The sequence below is a fragment of the Onychomys torridus genome, chromosome 8, assembly GCF_903995425.1.
Source record: "Onychomys torridus chromosome 8, mOncTor1.1, whole genome shotgun sequence".
Classification (NCBI taxonomy): domain Eukaryota; kingdom Metazoa; phylum Chordata; class Mammalia; order Rodentia; family Cricetidae; genus Onychomys; species Onychomys torridus.
In genome coordinates this window covers 39,925,414-39,950,701 of record NC_050450.1, presented here as the reverse complement: position 1 = coordinate 39,950,701, position 25,288 = coordinate 39,925,414, and the positions used below count along the sequence as shown (strand labels likewise).

The 25,288-nt window shown below is 43.7% G+C and overlaps 1 protein-coding gene across 1 annotated transcript in view; it reads left to right on the top strand.

Moving 5' to 3' along the window:
• The first annotated feature begins 838 nt into the window (after nucleotides 1-838).
• The window catches only part of Sec24a (SEC24 homolog A, COPII coat complex component), a 60,006-nt gene continuing 35,556 nt past the window's right edge, over nucleotides 839-25,288 (top strand). The window contains exons 1-7 of the mRNA XM_036196636.1: nucleotides 839-1,312; nucleotides 12,131-12,583; nucleotides 19,287-19,439; nucleotides 21,921-21,998; nucleotides 22,533-22,693; nucleotides 23,173-23,345; nucleotides 24,730-24,832. Coding sequence (XP_036052529.1) covers nucleotides 1,216-1,312; nucleotides 12,131-12,583; nucleotides 19,287-19,439; nucleotides 21,921-21,998; nucleotides 22,533-22,693; nucleotides 23,173-23,345; nucleotides 24,730-24,832 — 1,218 coding nt within the window. The 5' untranslated portion in view covers nucleotides 839-1,215. The remainder of the gene's footprint in view (nucleotides 1,313-12,130; nucleotides 12,584-19,286; nucleotides 19,440-21,920; nucleotides 21,999-22,532; nucleotides 22,694-23,172; nucleotides 23,346-24,729; nucleotides 24,833-25,288) is intronic.

The following is a 25,288-nucleotide window of genomic DNA, read 5'->3' as shown; positions in this document are numbered from 1 at the left end:
CTGAATCCTGCTAAATTGCCCAGGCTGGTCTTGTATTCAAGATCTTCCTGTCTCATTTCCCAGTATCCAGAACTATAGGAGTACACCACCACTTCTGGTTTAAAATTACTATTTCAATATGTTATTAGGCCCCAAGCCTCGGTAGCAATACTTGCTGTTAGAAGCTGTGTAGCTCAGTGGTAAATGAGTGCTGTAGGACCTTGGATTCCATTGTCAACATTGGGAGAGGAAGAGTGGGGAGAGCTAATCTATGTGTGGAAAGTACTTCGGAATGACTAAGCTATGAATAAGCTAACTTCAAAATTAAAAGGACCTCTGAATCTTCCAGTTAGAAAGGAAAGGCTTCTTCCTTAAAGTCGTCACATATTTTCACCTTGACCTAGGGTCTCTGCTCCAGCCCTGGCAGATCTGGTTGGCCGCTTGCAAACTAAGAGCAATACTCCTGCCTCGGCCTCTCAGTTGCTACCACGTTCGGCCCATGACACTTTGACATACACACGTATTTTAGCATCTCTTTTTAAAAGTCTCTTGCACTCTACACCCGGCATAGCACCGTCTGAGTCACCAGCGGTGGCTGGGTCTCGACAGCAGACGATGACGTCTGTCTCAGGTCAATCCTCGGAGAATACGGGAAGAGGAGCCGGGTCTGTCCTACCCTTACCAGGGCGACTCTAAAAGTCCGCACCGCCCTCAGATCCCCGATCTGTCAGGGAGCTGACGTTCTCCACGCCGGGGATTTTCGTCGTGGCGACACATGCCACTTCCGGTGGGCGGCGGGAGTCAGTGACGTGGCAGGCGAGTCCGTGCACGGTCCTCCGGGCCGGGACACGGGACTGTCAGGTGGCCTGGGGCAGCTCCGCCGGGATTGAGAGCCGCCAGCCGGAACCGGAAGTGCCACGTGTCCCCACTGTGCCTGCGCGGCCGGCAGCTCCGCCCAGGACCGCCCTCCTCTCCGGGTTCGGCTGGCGCCTCCGAGCCGGGCGTTCGCGGCCCCGCCGGCCTGACTCCCCGAGCCTCTCCGCGCCCAAGCCGGATCGTGGCCGCCGGCGGGCTGAGGACACCGAGACGCCATGCCTCGGCTTTGACGTGCAGCCTTCGCGTGTTCCGCTTCTCCGGCTCTCAGCTCCCTACCCGCGGCTTTTCCTCTTGGAGCTCTTGGCTCGGCGCTGCGGTCGACCCCGACGACTCCGTCCTACCCCGTGAACCCCGGGCGCCATGGCCCAGCCCGGGATCCCGGCCGCCCGCGGCGCCGCAGCCGGCCTCCAGGCCCAGAACGGGGCCGCCTCGGCCGCGGGGTCTCCCTACACCAACGGTGAGTGCCGCATGGGGGCGGGGAGGACGGCACGGCCAGGGCCCCGGAGACCTCCGGGCCGGGTGTGCCGGGAGGAGTGGCAGATCGTGACCGGGGGCCGTGCACCTGCAGACCCGCGCTGGTGAGACAGTTTCACATGTATTTATACATCCAGCCAGCACACGGTAAGCACCTGCGGTATGCAGCGTCTGAGAGGAAGAAACAAGAGGTGAAAAAGAATCGCAGATGAAATCAGTTCCTCAGAACTGCCTTACGGAGGTCATAGTGTCTGGGTGTCATCACCCCCACCCCACCTCAATCCGGTGTCCTGGAGGGCAGGGTTCATCTCGGGTCTGTGAGCTCGAAGCGCGGTGGGGTGCGGGCCGTGTTTATTAGTCCGAGTTTGCGGAGGTGAATGAATGACTCCGCCTTTGGCAGACCCCTTTAGGACTTACTCATCCCTCCAGGTATCTTTCTCCAGGGATCTCCCCTCACAGCTGTCCCTGGGCCGCCTGTGCAGTTCTTCGGTTGTGGAAGAACCAAATAGATGGAAGACTAGGGTTCGTTTCAAGAGGCCTCTTCCTCACTTGGAACGTAGTTAGACCCAACTCTCTGAACCCGAGGAGAGTGTACATCTGGCACTATAGTTTATCATTTGGCATGAGAAAATCTTATAATTTGACACCTCTTCTAGGATTCCTGAAGTTTTTCTACAGCGTGAATTGCTAAGCGTATTTTAATTGATATAGACACATTTTCTGCCTACTTACAAATTAGCCTACAGATCTTTGCTTTGTGGGAAGAAGACAGGGAGAATAATACTAAAGTACTTACTGTGCCCATTGAAGTTGGAAAAAATAGCCAGTGACTAAAATTGCTGGTTATAATGCATTTAAAGAAGACTACTGTTTTCTTTACAAAGAGGGCTCTTTATAGGACTTAAAAATATGTCAGTGGGTAGGCAGCTATGTGGGCAGGGCAAGAGACGAGAGAAGCACTGACAAGTTGACTTGAATTGGTTCTTAAGTTTATAGTAACAGATTATGTAAACTACATTTTCTTCTGTGACAGTAACACTTGCACAGGAGAAGTCCTCATTCCCTTTAAGGTGAAAACAATTAAGCAAGATGTCTCTGGTAGGGGTTTTTCTTATAACTTGCATTTAAGTGGCAAATTCTGCACATGTGCCCGTGAGTTACATGCAAGTGTGATTGTCAGGGTTTTGCAATGTTGCAGGAATTTAATCAGCGTGTTAGGCTGTGCTGGAGAAATTTCATTGATTTTAGTTAGTTTTTTGAGACAGTGTCTCACTCTGTATCTCCAGTTCCAGTTAGCCTGAAACATGTGGCAATCCTCCTGTTTCAGCTGCTTATTACAGAGCTGGAATTTCCCTGTTCATTTGGTCAAAGCTAACCATACACCTGTTGCACGTCCATATTCTGACCTTGGGCGTAGGAGAGAATAAGAGAGCACTCGTGTGGGTTGTTTAGAACTACTAAGTAGTAGAAAGCCGGGCAGTGGTGGTGCCTACCTGTAATCCCAGCACTCGGGAAGTAGAGGCAGGCGGAGCTCTGTGAGTTCTAGGTCAGCCTGGTCTATAGAGCAAGTTCCAGAACAGGCTCCAAAGTTATACAAATAGACTCTGTCTTGGAAAACAACACAAAACAAAAGTAAGTAGTAGTAGACTCATATGCCTGCAAATATGAAACTCTTGAGCTATCATTTCAGTCTTTTTTTTAGATTATTGTATAATTAGATCATTTTTCCCTTTCCTTTCCTCCTCAGTCTTTTATAATAACCTTTTGTGTTGGTGGTGGGATTAAAGGCATGCACTGCTACCACCTGGCTATAATAGCCATTTTTAACATTTTGTTTTGAGTCAGGGTCTTACTTTGTAACCCTGGCTGGCCTGGAATTCACTATGTAGACCAGGCTGGCCTCAAACTCACAGAGATCCACCTGCCTCTGTCTACCGAGTGCTGGAATTAAAGGTGAAATTTCTTTTTTGTTTGTTTGTTTCTTTGTTTCTTTGTTTTTCAAGACAAGGTTTCTCTTTGTAGCTTTGTGCCTTTCCTGGAACTCACTTGGTAGCTCAGGCTGGCCTGGAACTCACAGAGATTCGCCTGCTTCTGCCTCCCGAGTGCTGGGATTAAAGGTTTGGGCCACCACCTCCCGGCTAAGGTGAAATTTCTTAAGGTGATAGTTTAATGTGCTTGTGTAATTTAACATGTTACAGTACAGTTAGATCTTAGGATATCATTTAATTTGAACCAAGACTTAGCAAGAGTGGCTATTTTTATTTTCTGTAAATTGCTTTCTTGCTGTATTCCTTACACTAAACCTTTTTGCTCTGTGATGTGTTGTTATGTTGCATTACAACCTAAAGATTGTCTAGGAAGGTTTCCCTCAGGTTTTTAATACTGACTTGTGTAAATATTTCCATTGCAAAGCACTGATAACGAGGCTGCAAGACACCTCAGACTGGCATCTTGTCGACATTGCCATAGTAAGGCTAAAGGGAAGGAAGAGCTCCTGTCATTTTGTACCTCCTTTGCTAGCTCTTTGAACCGACTTGCCAAGGCAGTTAGGAGACTGCCGTTTTATTAACTTCATCTCCATGGGATATTTATATAATAGTTCCTTTTACATATAGAACAGAAGCTGAGGAGGACAGTCTCCTTTCTCCTTCCCCTGGTAGGTAGGCTGTAATCTTCTAAAAGAATATCTGACTTCCCTCAACCTGTAAGCCCTGTGGCTTCAGAGCCCACATAGTGTCTAGCACATTTAAGAATTACTAGTTGGGGAGGCTGAAGAGAGGGCTCTTCAGAGGACCAGTGTTCAAGTCCCAGCACCTGTGAAGTTCCTCATAGCCGCTTGTAACTTCAGTCCCAGGATAGTCTGTCGCCCTCTCTGGCCTCTCTGGGCACCAGGCAGGCATGTGGTGCAGAGATACACAAAAAATACCTATACATGTTTTAAAATAAGTTCCTGCCAGGTGGTGGTGCATGCCTTTAATCTCAGGAGGCAGAAGCAAACAGATCTCTGAGTTCAAGGCCAGCCTGGTCTACAGACCGAGTTCCGGAAAATCCTGTCTTGAAAAACCAAAAAAAAAAAAAAAAAAAAAGTTCCCAATTTTGTTTTGGTCTTTTGAGACAGGGTATCTCTGTGTAACAGCTCTGGCTGTCCTGGAACCAGGCTGGCCCTTGAACTCACAGAAATCTGCCTGCCTTTGCCTCCGGAGTGATGGGTGCCCGGCTTTTATTTATTTTAAATCGTGCATGAGCGTGTGTTGTGTGTGTGTGTGTGTGTGTGTGTAACATGATATATATAATGTGTAAAGGTGCCCTCAGAAACCAAAAGAGAGCATCAGATGCCCTGGAGCTGGCAGAGTTATAGGCAGTTCTGAGCTACCTGATATGGGTGCTTGCCGCTGAACTGAGTCCTTTGGAAGAGCAGCAAGTGCTTTTCTTAATGGTTGAGCCCTTGGTCCAGCCCTTGTATGGGCGGTCTTAATTCAGAAATAGACTCTGAATATCAAAGGTGGTGTCTAGTCCTCCCACTGATTATTGTGGCTGAGCTCCATTTATTATTTTCAGAATGGGTCAAAACTAAGCTCCCATAATCCTTTGTGTACCTCTGGAAGCACTTACCACGCCAGGGATAACACTCGGTGATGAAGCACCTGCTTAGCATGTCCAGGGCTTTGGAGTCAATGCTCAGTACTGCAAAAAGACAAAGCAAAGCCCCAAAATGAAACACTGATGCATGTAGTAGCCAGTGAACTGCTTCTCTGTCTCTGCGGATTGTCTGTCGGAGGGCTCTGGAAAGAGAGGCGTAGTGACAGGAGCTAGCATTCACTGTGCAGATCGATCTGGTGCTTTCAGGCACCAGCCAATGGCATGCTGAGGTCGTCTAATTACTTACCTACTCTTCTTCTCCTTGATCCCAGGACCCAGGTCCTTGAACTAGTTTAGGGATCAGGGACCAAAGCCTTATTTTTGGTTTCCTTATATAAGTATTTGCCTATAATTACAGCAAAGAGTTGCTGGCTTTTTGGGTTTTTTTGTTTTTGTTTTTTGAGGCAGGGTTTCTCTGTGTAATAGCTCTGGCTGTCCTGAGACTCATTTTGTAGACCAGGCTGGCCTCGAACTCACAGAGATCTATCTGCCTGCTTCTGCCTCTAGAGTGCTGGGACTAAAGGCGTGCACCACTGTGTCCAGCAAGGGTCAGACTTAATTGAGATAAAGTTTTGTTGTTTTTGTTGTTGTTTTGTTTTTAGCTCTGTGTAACTCTGGCTATTCTGGAATTCTCTCCATAGACCATGCTGATCTGAAACTCACAGAGATCCTCCTGCCTCTGCCTTGCTAGTGCTGGGATTAAAGGTGTGCACCACCACCTGGCACTTTCCTCCTGTTGTTGCTGTGTTGTTTTATGGCACTGAGGAGCAAACCCCTGCATGCTGGGCATGCCTCAAACTTGAGATCCGCCTGCCTTTGCCTCCCTAGTACTGGGAAAAAAAGGTGTGCATCACCATGCCCAGCTACTTATTTAGGGTTTTGTTGTTGTTGTTGTTGTTTTGGTTTTTTAAAGATTTATTTATTATGTATACAGTGTTCTGCCTGCTTGTATATCTGCAGGCCAGAAGAGGGCACCGGATCTCATTATAGATGGTTGTGAGCCACCATGTGGTTGCTGGGAATTGAACTCAGGACCTCTGGGAGAGCAGTCAGTTCTCTTAACCTCTGAGCCATCTCGCCAGCCCCAAGATTATTTATTTTTATTTTTTATGCATTGGTGTTTTGCCTGCATGTGTCCGTGTGAGAGTGTCAGATCTTGGAGTTACAGACAGTTGTTAGCTGACATGTGGGTGCTGGGAATTGACCCTGGGTCCTCTGGAAGAACAGCATATGCTCCAAACCGCTGAGCCATCTCTCCAGCTATTTAGGGTTTTTAATGCAATCTTACTAGGGAAATTGGAAGTAGGCAGGCAGTTAGGGAAACAAACACTTGGAGAAACAGTTGTCCCTCCCCTACTTGCTTTAAGATAATGGAGTGCAAAACACTGAGTGAGGAATAAATTGCCCAGGAACTGCTAAGAAGGGAATGGTGTGTGAAGGGAATGATACTGCAGGTGTTTCCAAGCACCTGTGAGGTCTGTTGGGAGGGAGGGGCCTGCCTCCTGGAGGACACTTAACAATGGTGCTAGGTCAGTAGTAAGGGAACAAACACTTGTGTGCTTGCTTCATACAGCAGAGAGTCCTCCTGTGATCACTGCATGTGAGTGTGGGCACATGCAGTTCTTCAGTGAACACCAAGTGCAACAACCAAGTGCAAAACCTGTCCTGTTCAGTTGTGACCTCAACTACCCAGAGATAGCACCAAGTTCTTCAGGTTTCTGACCTGTGCTTCTGATTGGTTATCAGTGAATCCCATGACCTTCCTGCTTGGATGCAGTAATTTGGTAGACAGTTAACAGAACATGAGAAAACATTTGTAATGGTTCATATGAGCAGCCAGATCCATAAGAGCAAGCAGGGCATGGGGAAGAGCAACCCTCTTAGACCATCTCATCTGTGTGTATCTTCAGTAACCTTGAAGGTCATCCTATCTACTGGATGGGATAGTTGTATGACAAGGACCAGGTATGTAGTATGGAAGCCCTCCCCCAACTGTTGCCTAGGCTGGCCTCATACTCTAAGGTCACAGGATCTTCCTGCCTCAGCCTCTGGAATACTGAGATTATGGGCATGAACTACTATACCTGCCTGGCATTGGTATATTTATTTTACTCTGTGTGTGTGTGTGTGTGTGTGTGTGTGTGTGTGTGTGTGTGTGTGTGTGTATGTGTGTGTATGTGTGTGTATGGGGTATACACATGCCATGGTGCACACATGTGGAAGGCAGAGGACATCTTTGGTGAGTTGGTTCTCTTCTGCTGTTATGACTTCAAGCTGTCAGCTTGCATGGCAAATGCCTTTACCTGATGAGCCATCTCAGTATCTCAGCCCACATTTCAGAAAGCCAAGTAAACCCTTAGCCATTCTTCTAGTGCTCCAACCGTGAATTGACTTTTGTGTCTGGGTTTTCCTATTCTGGGCCTTGTATATAGGTTAATTATACAATGCATGTCTAATTACACCCTCCTGTGTCTGGCTTCTTTCAATTAAAAGATTGTGTGTGTGTGGTGGTGGGAAGTGAACTCAGGGCCTCATGCATAGCAGCAGATGCTATTCTGCTGAGTAAGAACTACAGGCCCAACATACTGTGGTATTTTTAAGGTTTATTCATTTATAGCATGTTAGTGCTTTATTTTTATGACCAAATCATATTCCACTGTATAGATATATCCCCACAGGGTTATCATTCTGTTGTCTCCATTTGGGGCATATTATCTTCGTTGTTGTTAGAGTGCTGTGAAGAGACACCATGACCAAGGAAACGCTTAAAAAAGGAAACGTTTCGTTGAGGGGCAGCTGGCTTACAGTTTCAGAGACTTAGTCCATTGTTATCATGGCAGGACACATGGTGGCGATTGCGGCACTGGAGCAGAAACTGAGAGCTGCATCCTCACTGCCGGCCACAGGAGGAGAGAGACCGGGCTTGGTGTGGCTTTGAAACCTCAGGGCCCACTCCCAGTGACACACTTCTTCCAACAAGGCCACACCTCCTAGTTCTTCTCAAATAGTGCCATTCCCTGATGACTAAGCATTCAAATATATGAGCATATGGGGCCATTCTTCTACCAACCACCACATTCTACTCCCTGGCTTCCATAAGCTTGTACCATATCGTAATGCAAAGTGCATTAAGTCCAACTTCAGAAGTCCCCATATTCTTTCAGTCTCAACACTGCTTAAAAGTTCAAAATTTGGCCGGGTGTTTTTTTGTTTTTTTTTAAATAATTTATTTATTTTTATTTTATGTGCATTGGTGTTCCGTCTGTATGCATGTCTGTATGAGGGTGATCAGATCTTGTAGTTACGGACAGTTGTTAGCTACCATGTGGGTGCTGGGAATTGAACTCATGACCTGTGGGAAAGCAGTCAGTGCTCTTAACTACTGAACCATCTCTCCAGTCCTGGGTATTGGTTTTAATGCCTTTAATCCCAGCACTCGGGAGGCAGAGACAGGCAGATCTCTGAGTTCAAGGCCAGCCTGACCTATAGAGTGAGTTCCAGGATAGCCACAGCTACACAAAGAAACTCTGTCTCAAAAAAAACAAAACAAAACAAAAAATTCAAGTCTCTTCTGAGACTCATAGGATTCTCTTAACAGTAAGCCCTTGTAATATCAAAATAAAAAAGCAGATCATATACTTCCAACCTGTAATGGCACAGGATATACATTACCATTTCAAAGAGGAGGAAAGGAGCATAGTGAGAAAATACTGGGTCAAAGCAAGACCTAAAACCAGCACAGCAAACTCCAGATTCCGCATCTCCATGTCTGATGTCAGAGCGCTCTTCAGATCTCCCAACTCCTTTCAGCTTTGTTGATGCTGGTTCCACCCCTGATCTGCCACTATCTTTGGCGGGTATCCTACAAATCTGGATCTCCAGCATCTTGAAGTCTTCAGTAAAATCCAGACTTCACCTTCACAGCTTCACACAGTGGTCTCTCTAGGCCTCCATGCAGGGATGCCCCCCCCCCTTACACACACACACACACACACACACACACACACACACACACACACAGCCTCAGCGTCTTTCCTTAGCCTTGGAGGGAGATTCTCTAACCCTTTTCTTGTATTCTTGACTCTAAAGCCAGAACCATATGGCCAAAGCTGCCAAGTTCTGCTGCTTGATGGGGTTGGAACTTGGCTCCCTGGTTCGATTTTATTTGCACCAGCTTTCTATTGTACATGGTTCCTTACTCCCTAAACTTTTCCGTAATTCCTCTTCACAACTGGAAGCCTCACTGGGTGGGATCTTACCCTGAGGTCACCACTCTCTTTATTCCATTTAGCTCCGGGCTTTTCTCTAAACGTTTTCTCTGGAAGCACTGGACTTGCTCCCTTACGTTTCCTGGTGCTCCTTTATCCTCACACTGCACATTGTGTCCCTTCTTGCCTCATTTGCTCCTTTTCACTGTAGGTCAGGCAGATGTTTAGGAGAAGGACAAGAAGCAGCTACATTCTTTGCCAGAATGTCACAAGAATGCTCTCTAGGCCGCTTCTGTTCTTCCCCTCTGGAATTTCTTGAGCTGGGCCCACAGTTCAAATTGCCCTCCGCACTGTCTTCCATGCTCCTACAAGGATGGCCCATTACGCCCAGCTTAAAGTGTCCAACTGCTTTTCTAGTCTGAATCCCAAAATCTTCCAGATTCTTCCAACAAACAGCACAGTCAGGCCTGTTACACAATACCCCAATCTCTGGTACCAGCTTCTGTCTCAGTCACTGTTCACTGCTGTGAAGAAATGCCATGACCAAAAGTAACTTTAAAAAAAAAAAAAAATTTATGAGTACTCTGTCTGCATGTACACCTACATGTCAGAAGAGGGCATCAGATCTCCTTACGGATGGTTGTGATCCACCATCTAGTTGCTGGGAATTGAACTCAGGACCTCTGGAAGAACAGCCAGTGCTCTTAATCGCCGAGCCATCTCACAACCCCCCAAAGTAACTCTTAAAAAGGGAAGAATTTAATTGGAGGCTTGCTTACAGTTTCAGAGGCTTCGTCCAATATCATCGTGGTGGGGAGGACGGCAGCACCACAGAAACTGTAAGTAATGCTGCTCTGAACATTTGTGTAAAGTTACTGTGCAGCCTAAGGGATTGCAAGAGCATACAGTAACTGGTCAAAAGGCTGCAAGCAGGGATGGGAGCTGCATGAGTTTAGATTCCCACCAGCATATCACCCGGTTTGTCTGAGTGGTTCTCTTCCAGTTTTCGTTTGCCGTTCTCCAGCTATTACGTTGAATAAATGTCTGGTTTTAGATGTATTTATTTATGTGTATGTATGTGTCTGTGTGAGTCTGTGCATGTGTGTGTAGGTGCAAGTGCCTTTGCCTGTGTGGAACCAGAAGAAGGCCTAAGATCTCTCGGAGCTGGAGTCAGGTCTTTGTGGGATAGATACCTGGCTTGTTCTCTGAGTGCTGGACACTAGTCTTCATAACAACACATCAAGTTCTCTTACTTACTGAGCTGTCTCTGCAGCCCCAGTTAATGTCTTTGCACATAATTATTAAACATGTATGTTCTGTTTCCTTTTCTCACTGCCCCCACCCCCCCCCCCCAGGATTTATCTGTGTAACAGCCCTGGCTTTTCTGGAACTTGCTTTGTAGATCAAGCCTGCCTCAATCTCACAGAGATTCACCTGTCTCTGCCTCTGCCTCCCAAGGACTGGAATTAAAAGTAGTGTTTCTCACCCTTCCTAATGCTGTCACCCTTGAATACAGTTCCCCATGTTGTGATGACCTCCAACCATGAAATTATTTTTGTTGCTACTTTATAACTATAATTTTGCTACTGTTATGAATCATAATGTAAATAGTTGTGTTTTCTGATGGTCTTAGACTACTACTGTGAAGGATCATGAAATTCCCAAAGGGGTTGAGACCCACAGGTGGAGAATTGCTGGATTAAAGGCATGTGCCACCATGCCCAGCCCATGTATGTTTTCTTAATCTGACTTTTAAGATCTTCTGCTGGCTGGGCAGTGGTGGCACACGCCTTTAATGCCAGCATTCAACGGCAAAGACAGGTGGATCTCTGTAAATTCCAGGCCAGTGTGGTCTACAGAGTAAGCTCCAGGGCAGCTAAGGCTGCACAGAGACCCTGTTTTGAGGAAAAGACCTGCTTATTTTTAAATTGAGTTGTCTCTACTATTGAACATAACATTTTAAGGAGAAATTTAATAAGACCTCTCTAATTTTAAATTACTTATCGTTATGAGCATTTTGCTTGCATGTATATCATATATCTGGTGCCCTTGGAGGCCAGGAGAGGGCATTGGATCCTCTGAGACTGAGTTACAGATGGTTGTGAGCCATCATGTGGATGCTGGGAATTGAACCCTGCTCTTCAGCAAAAGCAGCCAGTACTCTTAACCATTGAGTCGTTTTTCTAGCCCCTGAGTGTAATATATTTACTATTTTACTGGTTTTATGTGTAAGTATATGTTTTGTTTTAAGACAGGTTCCCACTGTCAAAGTCCTTGGCTGGCTTGGAACTCCCTATGTAAATCAGTCTAGCCTTGAACTTCCAGAGATCTACCTACCTTTGCCTCCCAAATGCTGGGATTAAAAGCATACACAAGCCTGTGCATGCCTTTAATTCTAGCACTTGGGAGGCAGAGACAGGCGGCTCTTCGAGTTTCATGCCTCTCTGGTCTACAGAGTGAGTTCCAGGACAACCAAGGCTACAAGTGAAACCTTGTCTCAAAAAACAACAGGGGAAAAAAAGCATATACCACCATTCCCAGTTTAGTCTTGATTGGCTTGGAACTCACCATGTAGACCAGGCTGGCTTCAAACTTACAGACCTACCTGCCTCTGCCTCCCAAATTCTGGGATTAAAGGCACGCATCACCATGCTCAGCATATAGTAAATGTTCCTTACTGCTGAGCCAATGCTCCTTAGGTCTGTGTTTTGATTTTTTGATACAGATTCTCACTGTAGCCCAGGCTATCTTGGTATTTACAATCCTCCTGCATCAGTCTTCTGAGTGCAATACTTACTGTTCCCTGCTCCTGGGTATTGAAATCAGGATCTTCTGTGTGATCCACACTCCACACTCTTAGCCCCTATTATGTGTTTTTTTGTTTTTGTTTTTGTTGTTTTAAAGCTCTGCTACATTCGTTTGCAAGACTAATTTTTCTCCTCTCTTATCTGAAGGTCCTGTCCAAAATACACTGATGTCATCAAGCCAAGGATATGATTCCCAACTTCCAGGATCCTACCCTCGTCCAATGCCAGCAAAGACTTTGAATCCATTCTCTGCACAGTCGAACTATGGTGGTTCTCAGGGATCTGGGCAGACTCTCAATAGACCACTTGTGGCTTCCAGTCCACTACCACCTTCACTTCAGAGTGGTCCTGTTCCCCAAATGCCACTACCCACTTCTCGGAACCCAGCTGCTACACCAATGCCTTCTGGTAGCTTTCTTCCTGGAGCCAACCCACCGCCACCTTTGAATTGGCAATATAACTATCCATCTACAGGACCACAGACTAACCATTTTCCTCATGTAGCTCAACCAACTCTATCTGGGAATACAAATTTGACAGCAGATCATCAGTATGTTTCTTCTGGAGACCCTGCACTTCAAACCAGCTTCATAAAGCCAGGTACTCGTGAGGAGTGTTTGAAATGTAGAAATGTGAAACTTGCGCCATTAGATTTGCACTGACTACTTGAAGCCTCAAGCCTTAGAGAAAGATAGTTTTTAATCAGTCCATTTTTAAATAAGTTTGTTTCTTCTCACATCTTTAAGTTTAGCTTAATAGATTGCTGACATCCTGAACTCTTAGTGATTTTGCTCTGTAGGTATTTTTCTTTCTAAGGAGAAAGGTCTTGTTCTGCTGTCTATGCTGAATTGCACCTCCTCCAAACATCTGGTTCCCGGAGCTGTTTTTCTTTTAGTCTCTCCGAAGAGTTCCAGGGACTTAGGTTTTTGTGCCTGAAAGAGGACAGGTGTGGTGGCATATGCCTTTCTAAACCCTAGCACTGGAGATAGGCACATGCAGAAAGGGTTTGGTGGTGCCCTAGAAAACAATAAATATTTCATGAAAGTTACTGCTCCTAGCTATTCGTGGAAATGAATTTCAGATAATTGCTCTGGCATGACAGTAGTCACCAGAGCAAACCAAAGGGTCTGGGCTCCCAGTCTTGTGTTCAGATTTGCTTTTCTCTTTTTCCTTTCAGCTTTTCTATGGGGAGACAGGATGTTCTTTAGTTTGGGCCAGCTTTGTCCTTGAGTTTACTATGCAGCTAAAGATGACCTTGAGCAGCTCTTCTGCCTGTATGTCCCTAGTGCAGGGGCTGCAGGCACTCACTACCAAGCCCAGGGACATGGGAATGTGCTTCAGTTGAGGATGTGTGCTTAGCAAGTGCTGGGACCTGCAATCAGTCTTGAGTCCTGCCTGTCCCACCCCCATAAGATCACTTTCAGCAGCTAGCAAGCTACATGCTTGATGGAAAGTATATAGTTAAGGGAATATAAACAAAGAAGATAGCTATTGATATTAGCCATTTCATTTGGAAGTTTTTGCTGGTTCATTTCCTCAGAGTATGTGCTAGGAATAAACATGAAGCTCTCAGGTTGATAAGATGGCTCAGTGGGTCAAAGGTGCTTATGCAAGTTTAATGCTCTGAGTTTAATTGCTAGAACATGCAATTGTGGAAAGAGAGCTAACTCCAGAAAGTTGTCCTCTGACCTCCACGCAGTTAAGGCATTTATGCCTCGTACCCTCTCTCATTATTCACACACATGCACACAATAATAATAATGATATGATAGCACATGGCTGCTGTAATCCCAGCACATGGGAAACAAGGCTTGTCTGGGCTACAAAGTGCATATTGCTCTTAGAGGACCTGAGATCAGTTCCTAGCACCCATGTAGGGCTGCTTCAGAGGATCTGACACCCTCTTCTGGACTCCACAAGCATCACATGTGTATAAACCCACACACATGCATTAAAAAAAAGGGGAGGGAGTTGGGGATTTAGCTCAGTGGTAGAGTGCTTGCAAGCGCAAGGCCCTGGGTTCAGTCCTCAGCTCCGGAAAAGAAAAAAAAAAAACCTTCAAAAAAACTACACAAAAACCAAAAAGGCCATATTAGTCAGCCCCTCCCCATGTGACACCAGTTTCTACCAAACTAATATATACATTGTCTTATTTAGTCATCACTTAAAAGCAGAGTTGGATATGATGGTACAAATCTATAGGTTCTCTTTTGGGGAGCTGAAGCAGGAGAATCATGAATTCTAGCTATTTGACCTCTATAGGTCGTGTCTCAAAAAAAAGTTTTTATAGGAATCTTTTTGACAGCTAAGAAATGTGAAGCTTGAATAATTTGCTCAGTGCACAATAAAATAGTTTGGGGAAACATGTTATGTATAAACTATTCTAGAGATTGGAAAGAAGGCTCAGCTGTCAGAGTACCTGCTGTGCCGTCATGACGACAGGCGCTTAGATCTCAGTACTTCTGTAATAAGCCAAGCAACCTGGAAATACTTATCACTACAGCTCTGAGGGATCCAACGCCCTCTCTCGGCATTGGGCACCTGCACACATGTACACATACACAAACACAAATATTAATAAAAATTGGTCTAAAAGAAAATGAAAAACTATTTCTTCATCTATTTTCCCAGTTGCTCAAAAGGCTTAGGTAGGAAGATTACTTAAATCTAGGATTTGGGGGGCCTTCCTGGGCAACATCTCAAAAAACCAATCAACCACAGCACTCGGGAGGCAAAGGCAGCTGGAGCTCTCTGAGTTGTTGAAGCCTTGCTTGATCTGTACAATGAGTTCCAGGCCAGTCCGGGCTACACAGTGAGACCCTGTCTTCAAAATGAATGAATGAATGAGTGAGTGAGTGAGTGTAAGTACAACCTTGGTGAAAAGGATACTTAATCAATAACCTCTAATTTCCTTGGCCTTATCAAAGGCCCTAAAGGTAGAACACTTTGACTATAGCATTGATGTGGCTAGAAAAACATAAATAAGTGCTTAAACTTTGAACATTCCCACATAAAAAACAAGGGGGCTGGGAGTGTATACAGTAGCGTAGGCCTATAATCCCAGCACTTGGTAGGCTGAGGCAGGAAAATCACAGTTCAAGGCCTGCCTGCTAAGGTTTTATCTTTAAAGAGATAGAGAGAATGAGAATTTGGGATAGCTATATAAACTATTGAAATGAAAGTAAAATAAATAAATGTATGGCTCTCTAAACAATCTTACTTTTAATATCTGTTCTCTCAGCTTGTACTTGATAGTCTGAAACCAAAATCTCCAGTTTCAAGCTGGGCGTGGCAGTTCAAACCTGTAATACTGGTAACTTGGAAGTAAGCCAGGAGATTGCCATGGGTGTAAAGCCAACCTAGGGTACAGAATAAGATCTCGTCTCAAAAAACAAAAACAACAAAAATGGTATGTGTGGATGTATGTACGTATGTATATATGTATGTACACACGCGCACACACACACTGCAGGGGTGAGACGACTCAGTGGGTTAAGAAGCACCATCTACCAACGCTGGTGAGTTAAGTTTCTCTGTTCCCAGTACACTGCTCACTTGAGAGAAAGATAGAACTGAAGAAGTTGTCCTCTGACTGCCACATGTGTGACATACACAGGAAATAACTCATTAAAAGTTAAAAACAGGGTTGGGGATTTTGTTCAGGCAAGTGAGAGGCCCTGGGTTCGATCCTTAGCTCAAAAAAAATAAAATAAAAAATAAAAACAGGCTGGAAAAGATGGATGCTTTTCCTGAGGACCTGGGTTCAATTCCCAGTACCTACATGCAGCTCACAACTGTCTGTAACTCTAAGATCTGACACCTTCACACAGACATACATGCAGGCAAAAGACCAATGCACATAAAATAAAAATAAGTAAGTAATAATTTAAAAAAATACCTAATCCTTCTTTGACATAGGACCTTAGAAGAAAGAAAGGAAGGGGGGAGGGAGGGAGAGAGATTGAGAAAGAGAAAGAAAGAAAGAAAAAGAAACTAAGTTATACCTGTTTCTCATCCTCACGTTCTACTTTCTGGTTTTTTCCTGCCTTTTTTATGGTCTGGCATGGTAGCACACACCTTTAATCCCAGCACTTGGGAGGTCTGAGTTCAAGACCACTGTGGTTTACAGAATGAATTCCAAGACTTCCAAGGCTGCATAGAGAAACCTTATCTTGAAATACTTTTTTTAAAAAAAACTTTTATGAAATAGAGTATATTCTCAATTCAAAAATGTTCTCAAAGATATGAAAAACACGTATAAGCTAACTTGTGTTTGTTAACCATTAAGTCCTTGCAGCTTTGTGGTTAGACATCTTTTGGTGTTGTAGATTCTTATTCATGCTGAGTTGGGAGTGCACCTTGCCCTTTGTTCTTTTGATTGTGCATGTGTCATAGATGAGTAGGTGCTTTCCTGATAAGAGCAATCTTATCTTTCCTTTCCCAGTGAACACTGATCAATAGGGTTTATTAATAACAAAAGTTTTTCTATTTGGTCTTGGAGAATTTACAGTATAAGATGGCTTTTTAAAATTTTCATATTTGGCTACCTGTGTTCCTTTGGTTTTATAAAATGCATGTTTACTGTAGGTAAAATGTATTAACTTCATCACTAACAAGTATAAAAACAGTGAGTTTATTCTTTTGGGTTTGGGGGGAGGTTTTTTTTTTTTTTTTTTAAGTCTTGGAACCAGGTGTGAAGGATATATACCTATAATCCCCAGCACATGAAAAGCTAGAGAGATGACTCAGTAGTTAAGAGCCCTGGCTGTTCTTGCAGAGGAACTAGGTTTGACTCCCAGTACCTACATTAGTTAGCTCACAAGAATCATTCTAGCTTCAGGAGATTTGATGCCCTTTTCTGATCTCTGTGGGTATGTGTTCACAGACATACATACAGGCAAAACACCCATACACATAAAATAAAAGTAGGAGCATCATGAGTTCAAGGCTATATGCGACTCTGTCTCACAAACTGGAAAAAGGCTGAGAGTAGAGCCCTGTTGCCTGGAACCTCATAAATCAGGCATGGTAGTATGTACTCAGGAGGTAGAGGCAGGAGGATCAGAGTTCAAGGTAATCTTCAGCCACGTAATGACTTGGAGGCTCATCTGTGCTATATGAAGCCCCGTCTCAAATGGGTGGGTGGGTGGGTAGGTAGGTAGAAGATAGGTAGATAGGTAGGTAGGTAGATAGATAGATAGACAGACAGACAGAGTAGATAGATATACAGAGATAGATAGACAGACAGAGTAGATAGAGAGAGACATACAGACAAACAGACAGACAGACTGACCAACCAAAGGGCTGGAGAGGGGACTCTGATTAAGAGTGTGTACTAATCTTACAAAGGACTTGAGTTCAAGTCCCAGCTCCCACATAGCACTGAAAACTGCCTATAACTCTAGCTTCAGGGGACCTAATGTTCTCTTCTGGCCTTCAGCAGCACTGTGTGCATATGGCGAACACACATACACTCAAGCGCACACACACAGTCACATAAATTAAATAGTCTTCTTTCAAAATTTACATTTTTGTGCAAGAGTGTTTTGCCTGCATCTGTGTTTGTTTGTGTTTTGTTTTTCGAGACAAAGTTCCTCTGTGTTAACAGCCGTGGCTGTCCTAGATCTCACTCTGTAGCCCAGGCTGGACCCAAACTCACAGAGATCCACCTGCCTCTGCCTCCCGAATGCTGGTGTTAAAGGTGTGCACCACTGCACCCAGCTGCCTGCATCTATGTAAGTGCACTAACTAACTACATGCATGCTTCATGCCATGCCAGAGGTCGGAAGAGGGCATTGGCTTCCCTGGAACAGGAGTTATAGACAGTTGTAAACCCAATGTAGGTTTTGGGAATCAAAACCAGATCATCTGCAAATGATGTGGTTAGTGTGTGAGTGTGTGTATGAATGCCAGGGTACAGAAGAGGTTAGAAGACAACGTTAGTAACAGCCCTGGCTGTCCTGGAACTCGCTCTGTAGACCAGGCTGGCCTCAAACTCACAGAGCTCCACTGCCTTGCCTCTCAAATGCTGGGATTAAAGGTGTGCGCCACCACTTTCTGGCATAATAGCTCCTTTTTGTTGTTGTTTTTTGAAACAGGGTTTCTTTGTGTAGGCCTGGCTATTGTGGAACTCACTCTGCAGACCAGGCTGGCCTTGAACTCAAAGGGATCAGCCTGCTTCTGCCTGCCTACTGGGATTAAAGGCATGTGCCACTATGCCTGGCCATAATCTTATTTTTTAAGCAGAATGAATGGATTTGTTAAGGAAAATGAGAAGGAACTCCCCATAATGACATTAGGGAGCCACCAAGGCAGGATTGCTCTATAATTTTATGTTTAACAAGTTATACCATAATAAAAACAAACAAAACGAAATAAAAATTGGAGAACTAGTTCAATGCTCTATTTTTAGCAAGTAAACAAAAGGAATCAAATGTGCCAGACATGGTCACACACCCTAGTAATCCCAGCATATGAGAAGCTGAGGCAAGAGGACTACATCATGTTTGAGGCCACCCTGTATTATATAGTGAGACCCTGTATTTTAAAAAATCACTGCTGGGCATGGAGGCAGAGATTCCAGGATAGCCAAGGCTACACAGAGAAACCCTGTCTCGAACCACTGCCCCCCTCCCAAGAAAATTCACAAATTTTATTCATTTTAATTTATTCTTGGGATATTTCATATGGCTTCTTAAGGTTTTTATGATCAGTTTGTGAAAAAGATTATCAGAATATTTTATTTACCCTAGGAGTGATTTATACTAATGTATGTATGTACTTTCTGTGAGGACGAGGTCTTCCTTGCATCCCAGCTTGGACTGACTTGCAGCTTGCTGACCTGTTGTCTCAGCTTCCTGAGTGCTGAGATTATGGGCTGCTGGTTTATTTATATTGCGTTAAGAACTGACAGATAGCCGGGTGTTGGTGGCGCACGCCTTTAATTCCAGTGCTTGGGAGGCAGAGGCAGGCGGATCTTTGTGAGTTCCAGGCCAGCTTGGTCTATAAAGCGAGGGATCCAGGAAAGGCACAAAGCTACACAGAGAAACCCTGTCTCAAAAAAAACAAAAAAAACCAAAAAAAACCAAAAAGAACTGACAGATAAGAAGCATGGTAAGACAGAGTTAGAAAATATAGACTACACATAGAGTTACAAATTCAGGAAGTTAGTGTATTTCTATTAATGGATTTGTTAGTAATTTTTATTAAAATTTCCGTTTAGATGTCTGCTTGGTTTTAGTAAAGATTGTTTGAGACCGTTGTCTTCAGTTCGTACATGACGTGAAAACCCATGTTTCCATAGGTTCTACACTTCCCTTACAGAACCCACCTCTGCCTACCACTTTTCAGCCAGGAGCTCCTCCTGGGCCCCCTCCAGCTGGAGGCCCACCTCCCCAGAAAACACCTCCGAAGGCTGCACTCCCACCTCCGTTTAATTCAACTGTCACTCAAGAAGGTAAGTAAATGGAAGGCAGAGCCACTGCCCAGGATCTCAGCTCAGGACGGAAAGGAGAATGTGGATCCATCCTGTGCTTAGAAGCCTGTTTCTGGAATACATTAGAATAGTATTGTAGGATCCTTTCTCTGTCTCCAGGAAAACAAAAGATTTCAAGACTGATGTTTCTTTTCCATAAAGCTGCATCTAAGTTACTTGAAACATCTGTGTATTTGGTGGCACACACCTGAAATCCCAGCACTCAGGAGTCTAATTTGGAGGCTTATGCGTGCTATGCAGTCATTTAGCTACTGCTTTGTCATTCCTTATTGGTGAACACTTACAATCATCTCTTCTAAGCCAGACATGGTAGTACGTGCCTGTCAGCATTGGTAGCTGGAGCAGGAGGATCTTGAATTTGAAGCCTGCTTGAGCTGTATAATGAGATCTTGTCTCAAAATAAACAAAAGCCCTCTAGATATTTTTGAAACATAGTAAATTGTTTTTAACTTAGTCACCATTGTGTTCTATAGAACTCTAGAAATTGGCTGGGCAGTAGTGGTGCATACCTCTAGGTCCAGCACTTAGGAGGCAGAGGCATGCAGATCTGTGTGAGTTTGAGGCCAGCCTGGTCTACAGAATGAGTTCCAGGACAGCCAGGGCTACACAGAGACCCTGTCTTGAAAAAAAGCAAGCAAACAAACAACAACAAAAAAGAACTCTAGGAATTGTCCTGACACTATTCTGTACCTGTTAACCAACTTCTTCCCTCCTATCATCTGGTTACAGTTCTCCTCATTCTCTGAGATCAACTCTTTTAGTCTCTATATGAATGAGAATGTACAGCAGTTGTCTTTCTGTGCCTGGCCTATTTCATTTAATATAGAATTCTTAATTCTTCTTCTCCTTCTCCTTCTCCTCCTCCTCCTTCTTCTTCTTCTTCTTCTTCTTTCTCCTCCTCCTCCTCCTCCTCCTCCTCCTCCTCCTCCTCCTCCTCCTCCTCCTCCTTTTTTCCCCTAAGACAGGATTTCTCTGTGGTAGTTTTGGAGCCTGTCCTGGATCTCACTCTGTAGACCAGGCTGGCCTCGAACTCACAGAGATCCGCCTGGCTCTGCCTCCTGAGTGCTGGGATTAAAAGCGTGCGCCATCACCACCTGGCTTTTTCCTCCTTTTTATGACTAATATTTCACTGTGTAGATACACCTCAGTTTCTTCATTCGTTTACTTCTGGACAATAAGTTCATTCCATATCTTGGCTGTTGTATGGAGTGTTCAGTAACTGGGAATGCAGGCATCTCTTTGGTACTAATTTTAGGTTTTTGAAGCACTTGGATACTTTTCTGCAATGGCTACACTGTTTTACATTCCCAGTAGTGATATGGAAGAGTTCTGATTTCCCACATCCTTATCAGCATTTGCTTGTTTGGGAGTTTTGTTTGCTTATGTCTGTCTGTCAGTCTCTCTGTCTCTCCCGTCTCTCTTTTTTTATTTTTTTATTTTTTATTTTTTATTTTTTTTGGGCTTTTTGAAACAGGGTTTCTCTGTGTAACCCTGGCTGTCCTGGAACTCACTCTGTGGACCAGGCTGGCCTTGAACTCACAGAGATCCACCTGCCTCTGCCTCCTGAGTGCTGGGATCAAAGGTGTGCCCCACTACCACTTGGCAACCTTAAAGGCCTGATCCTCCTGTCTCCACCTCCTAAGGGTTAGATGTGTTCAACTTTATTCATTCATTCATTCATTCATTTTTTTATTTTTGTTTTGTTTTTCAAGACAGGGTTTCTCTGTTTAACAGTGCCCTGGCTGTCCTGGAACTCACTTTGTAACCAGGCTAGCCTTGAACTCACAGAGATCAACCTGCCTCTGTCTTTCAAGTGCTGGGATTAAGGGCATGTACCACCATGCCTGGCTATTTTCTTAATTTCAAAATATATTTTTGTAACATTTGTGTGTGTGTGTGTACATGCACACATGCAAGGGTCAGAGTACAGTTTGTAGACATGTTGGTTCACTCCTTCCAGCATGTGGCTCCATTCCTTTATACCTTCCTGACGATCAGCTCAGTTCATCCACAGCCTTGATGGCAGACGCCTTTAAAGATTTATTGTTATAAATCTTTTGAAACCCTTTCTCGAAAAACAAACCTACCTCAGGTCTTCTAGAAGACAGTAAGTGCTCCTAACCACTGAGCCATCTTTCTAACTAGATTTTTGTTGTTTGTGGTGGTTTTGTTGTCAAGATAGGGGTTTGCGATATAGCCTTGACATGGAATTCACCATGTAGACCAGGCTGGCCTCAAACTCAAAGGTGCGCCTGCTTCTGCCTTCCCAGTGCTAGGATTAAAGGCATGTGCCACAATGCCTGGCAACATTTGACATGTTTGACAGGCTGTGACTTAAATTATTTTTTTAAGGTTTTTAAAATTTTTAGGTATTAGTTGATTTCTTGAAGAAACTCCAGCGGTCATTCTTCTTTAAATCTTGTTGGTGAACTTGCTTTTTAGGTATTACGTCACATGCCAATAATGGATCTGTGGTGGCTCATAGTACCTACGATGAGATTGAAGGAGGTGGCTTCTTGGGTGAGATGCTTATGAATGTTTTCCTTTTCTTTGACTGTAGAAGTAATATGTGTTCATTGTAGGGAACCAAGAGAAAAGAGTTGGTTATGTGCATGCACCCGCTGTTGATATTTTTATACTTACAGGCTTCCAAGTTTCTTCATCCTGTTAGAATTGGAGCTTTGGGCTTTATGTGCCACGTTTTAATCAACTATACATGTTTATATTCATGTACCTAAGTCCCTAAATTGCATTTAGGATGTATTCATTAAAGTTTTTTAAAATGAAATTTAGTCTGAATATGAAATTTATTATATGATATGGATGTAAATTAAGTATGCTAAACTTATTTCTGTGTATTTATGGCTGTAGTCTATATTAACTAGATTTTTGATCTTGCTATTACTTGTTACTTATGATTGGTTCTCTTTAAGCTGATAAATGAAACTATAATTCAAAAAATTGATGTTGTAATTTTTATAATTTAATGGATCATTTAGGTGTTTTAAGTATTCTGGAACATAAAATAGAACTTAAAAGTTACCTTGTTTCTAGCAACACCACAGCTTATTAATCAGAACCCCAAAACGAGCCGAAGTGTGGGATATGCATACCCCTCCCTACCACCTGGTTACCAGAACACAGCGCCACCTAGTGTGGCTGGAATGCCACCCTCCTCCCTGAATTACCCAAGTGGCCCCCAGGCCTTTGCTCAGGTAAACTTATTTTTAATATATTTTTTTTTAATGTTTAAAAAGGTACATTCGGGGTTGGGGATTTAGCTCAGTGTTAGAGCGCAAGGCCCTGGGTTCAGTCCTCAGCTCTGAAAAAAAAAAAAGGACATTCAACATTTTATAGCCATTTAGAATAAAAATGAATATTTCATAAGACTTTTTTTTAAAGGTTTTATTTATTATGTGTACAGTGTTCTGCCTACATGATAGCAGAGGGACCAGATCTCATTACAGATGGTTGTGAGCCACCATGTGGCTGCTGGAGATTGAACTCAGGACCTCTGGAAGAAGAGCAGCCAGTGCTCCCAACCTCTGAGCCATCTTTCTAGCCCCCTTCATAAGGCTTTTGTACTTGCTTATTTCTCTAGACCCTCAACATGGCCAGGAGTTTAGATGATGCTCTTCTAAGCAATCTCTATCTATCCACCTACAAAGGTTACTCACTGTGAAACTGTCTGTAGACTCCCTTAGGTGCTAATCATTTAACTTCGAGCATGAGTGGATTAAGTCTGCATCCAGAGGGGCAAAGAGTTGTCAATCTTCTTCAAGAAAGGAACATGCTTCCCTCGACACCTTTGCAGCCTCCAGTTCCAAATTTGCATGAAGACATCCAGAAACTCAACTGTAACCCAGAGTAAGGCTTCAACAGCATTCTTATGACAGAGTCCATGTTCTTAAGTTTTCTGGTGTGCTTTTTTGGAGTTAGGAAGAAGCTGTACAGGTAGACTGTATATCTTAAGATAGGACTGTTATAGCTTACCTGAGATTTGCATGTTCTAAATAGAAATGTAGTTGGCAGTCTCCTACAGAGTGCGGCCATCCTGCTTCCTAAGTCTGCTTATTTTCTGAATTACCCTGGATAGTATGACCCCTTCCCTGGCACCCCTGTTCTTGGCATGCTTGCCCTAACACTTTGGCTTCCTTACTGTTTCTCTGAAGCCTCCTCCCAGCCATCGGATTCCTTCTCTATCATGAGTCTGACCTCTAAGCCAGCTTCAACAGCATGGCAGCTTATAAGAGTTGCAGCTTGCCTGGCCTGGTGTTGCCTTTGAAACTCTAGTAAAATTGTCCTGGACCTTTAAAAAAAGGGTGTGTATGTGTGGTGGTGGTAGCTAGGGAATGGATTTATGTCCCTTGAATTGATTGTTCCTTTTTTTTAGCTCTAATGAGATTATTAGATTCATGATCATTAGTGTAGCTATATTCGAAAGTATAGGGATTATTTTTTGTTTGTTTGATTTGAGACAGAGTCTCTGTACATAGCCATTTGCTGTCCTGAAACTCACTATATAGACCAAGCTGATCTCAAACTTATGGGATCTGCGTGCTTCTGCCTCAGAGTGCTGGGATTAAAGGCGTCCGCCACCACGTCCAGCCTGGCCCAAATCATTTTAATGTATGTAGTAAAGACTCATAAATTGCACAATTTGTTATTTTGACATAATATTTTTAAAAACTTTAGTAAAACCACTCTTCAATGAACTTTGACATGGTATACTAGTGTGTACATATAGTCCTAGTTGTTTGGTCATGTGACATAGGAGGATCACTTGAGCCTAGGAGTTCAAGACCAGTTTAGGTGGCATACCAAAACCCATCTGAAAAATAATAAATAAATACATTAAGTAATGAATTAATTAAAAATAAAGGTTTTGTTTGAGGATTTGAGTCACTACCTACTAATTCTGAAGTAATAATTATTAGTCCAGACTGTTTTACACAGAAGCCAGATGAGACTATTCTTCTGAATAGTAGGTTTTTGACGTACTTTTTAATTTTATTTTCTTGAGACATGGTCTCACTGTGACCCAAGCTGGCTTCAAACATGTAATCCCGGTGCCTCAGTTTCCTGGCTGCTGAATTCATGGTTACGTGTGGTACACATGGCAATTTAAATATTTTAACAATGGGAAATTTAAGATGTAGGATTCATTTGTAATCTGATCAAAGATTAAGATATGCTTTTTGTCCTAAAATAATGACAGCAGCAGTTGACATGTGCATCTTCTCCCCAACAGGTTATTCCGATGCACGCTGACCAGCATCCCTCAGACTCAGGCCTTACTGAACAAAGCCAAGCTTCCTTTGGGTCTGCTGCTCCACCCTTTCAAAGACCTAGTGGTATGCTTCTTTAGAGAAGGGAAATGCCTAAGTGTTGAAGTATTTCTGCGACAGTGTAAGAATGAATATAAAGTCTGTTACGTGACAGAGTTATTTTCTTTTTTAATTTCTAATTCAACCAACAATTTTATTACAATTTAAGAACAAGGTAAGAGGAGTATTATTGAAAAAACCATGGGATGCTATATAGATGGGCATAACAACCAAAAAATGGACCTAGGCATGGTGGTGCTCACTTGTAATTCCAACACTCAGGGAACTAAGTCAGGAGGATTTTGAGTTTAAGGCAAGCCTTGGCTACATATTGAGATGCTTTTTTTTTTTTTCTTCAATAATTTATTTATTTTTATTTTATGTGTATTGGTGTCTTGTCTGTGTGTATGTCTGTGTGAGGGTCTCCTGGAACTGGAGTTATAGACAGTTGTGAGCTGCCATAGGGGTGCTGGGAATTGAACC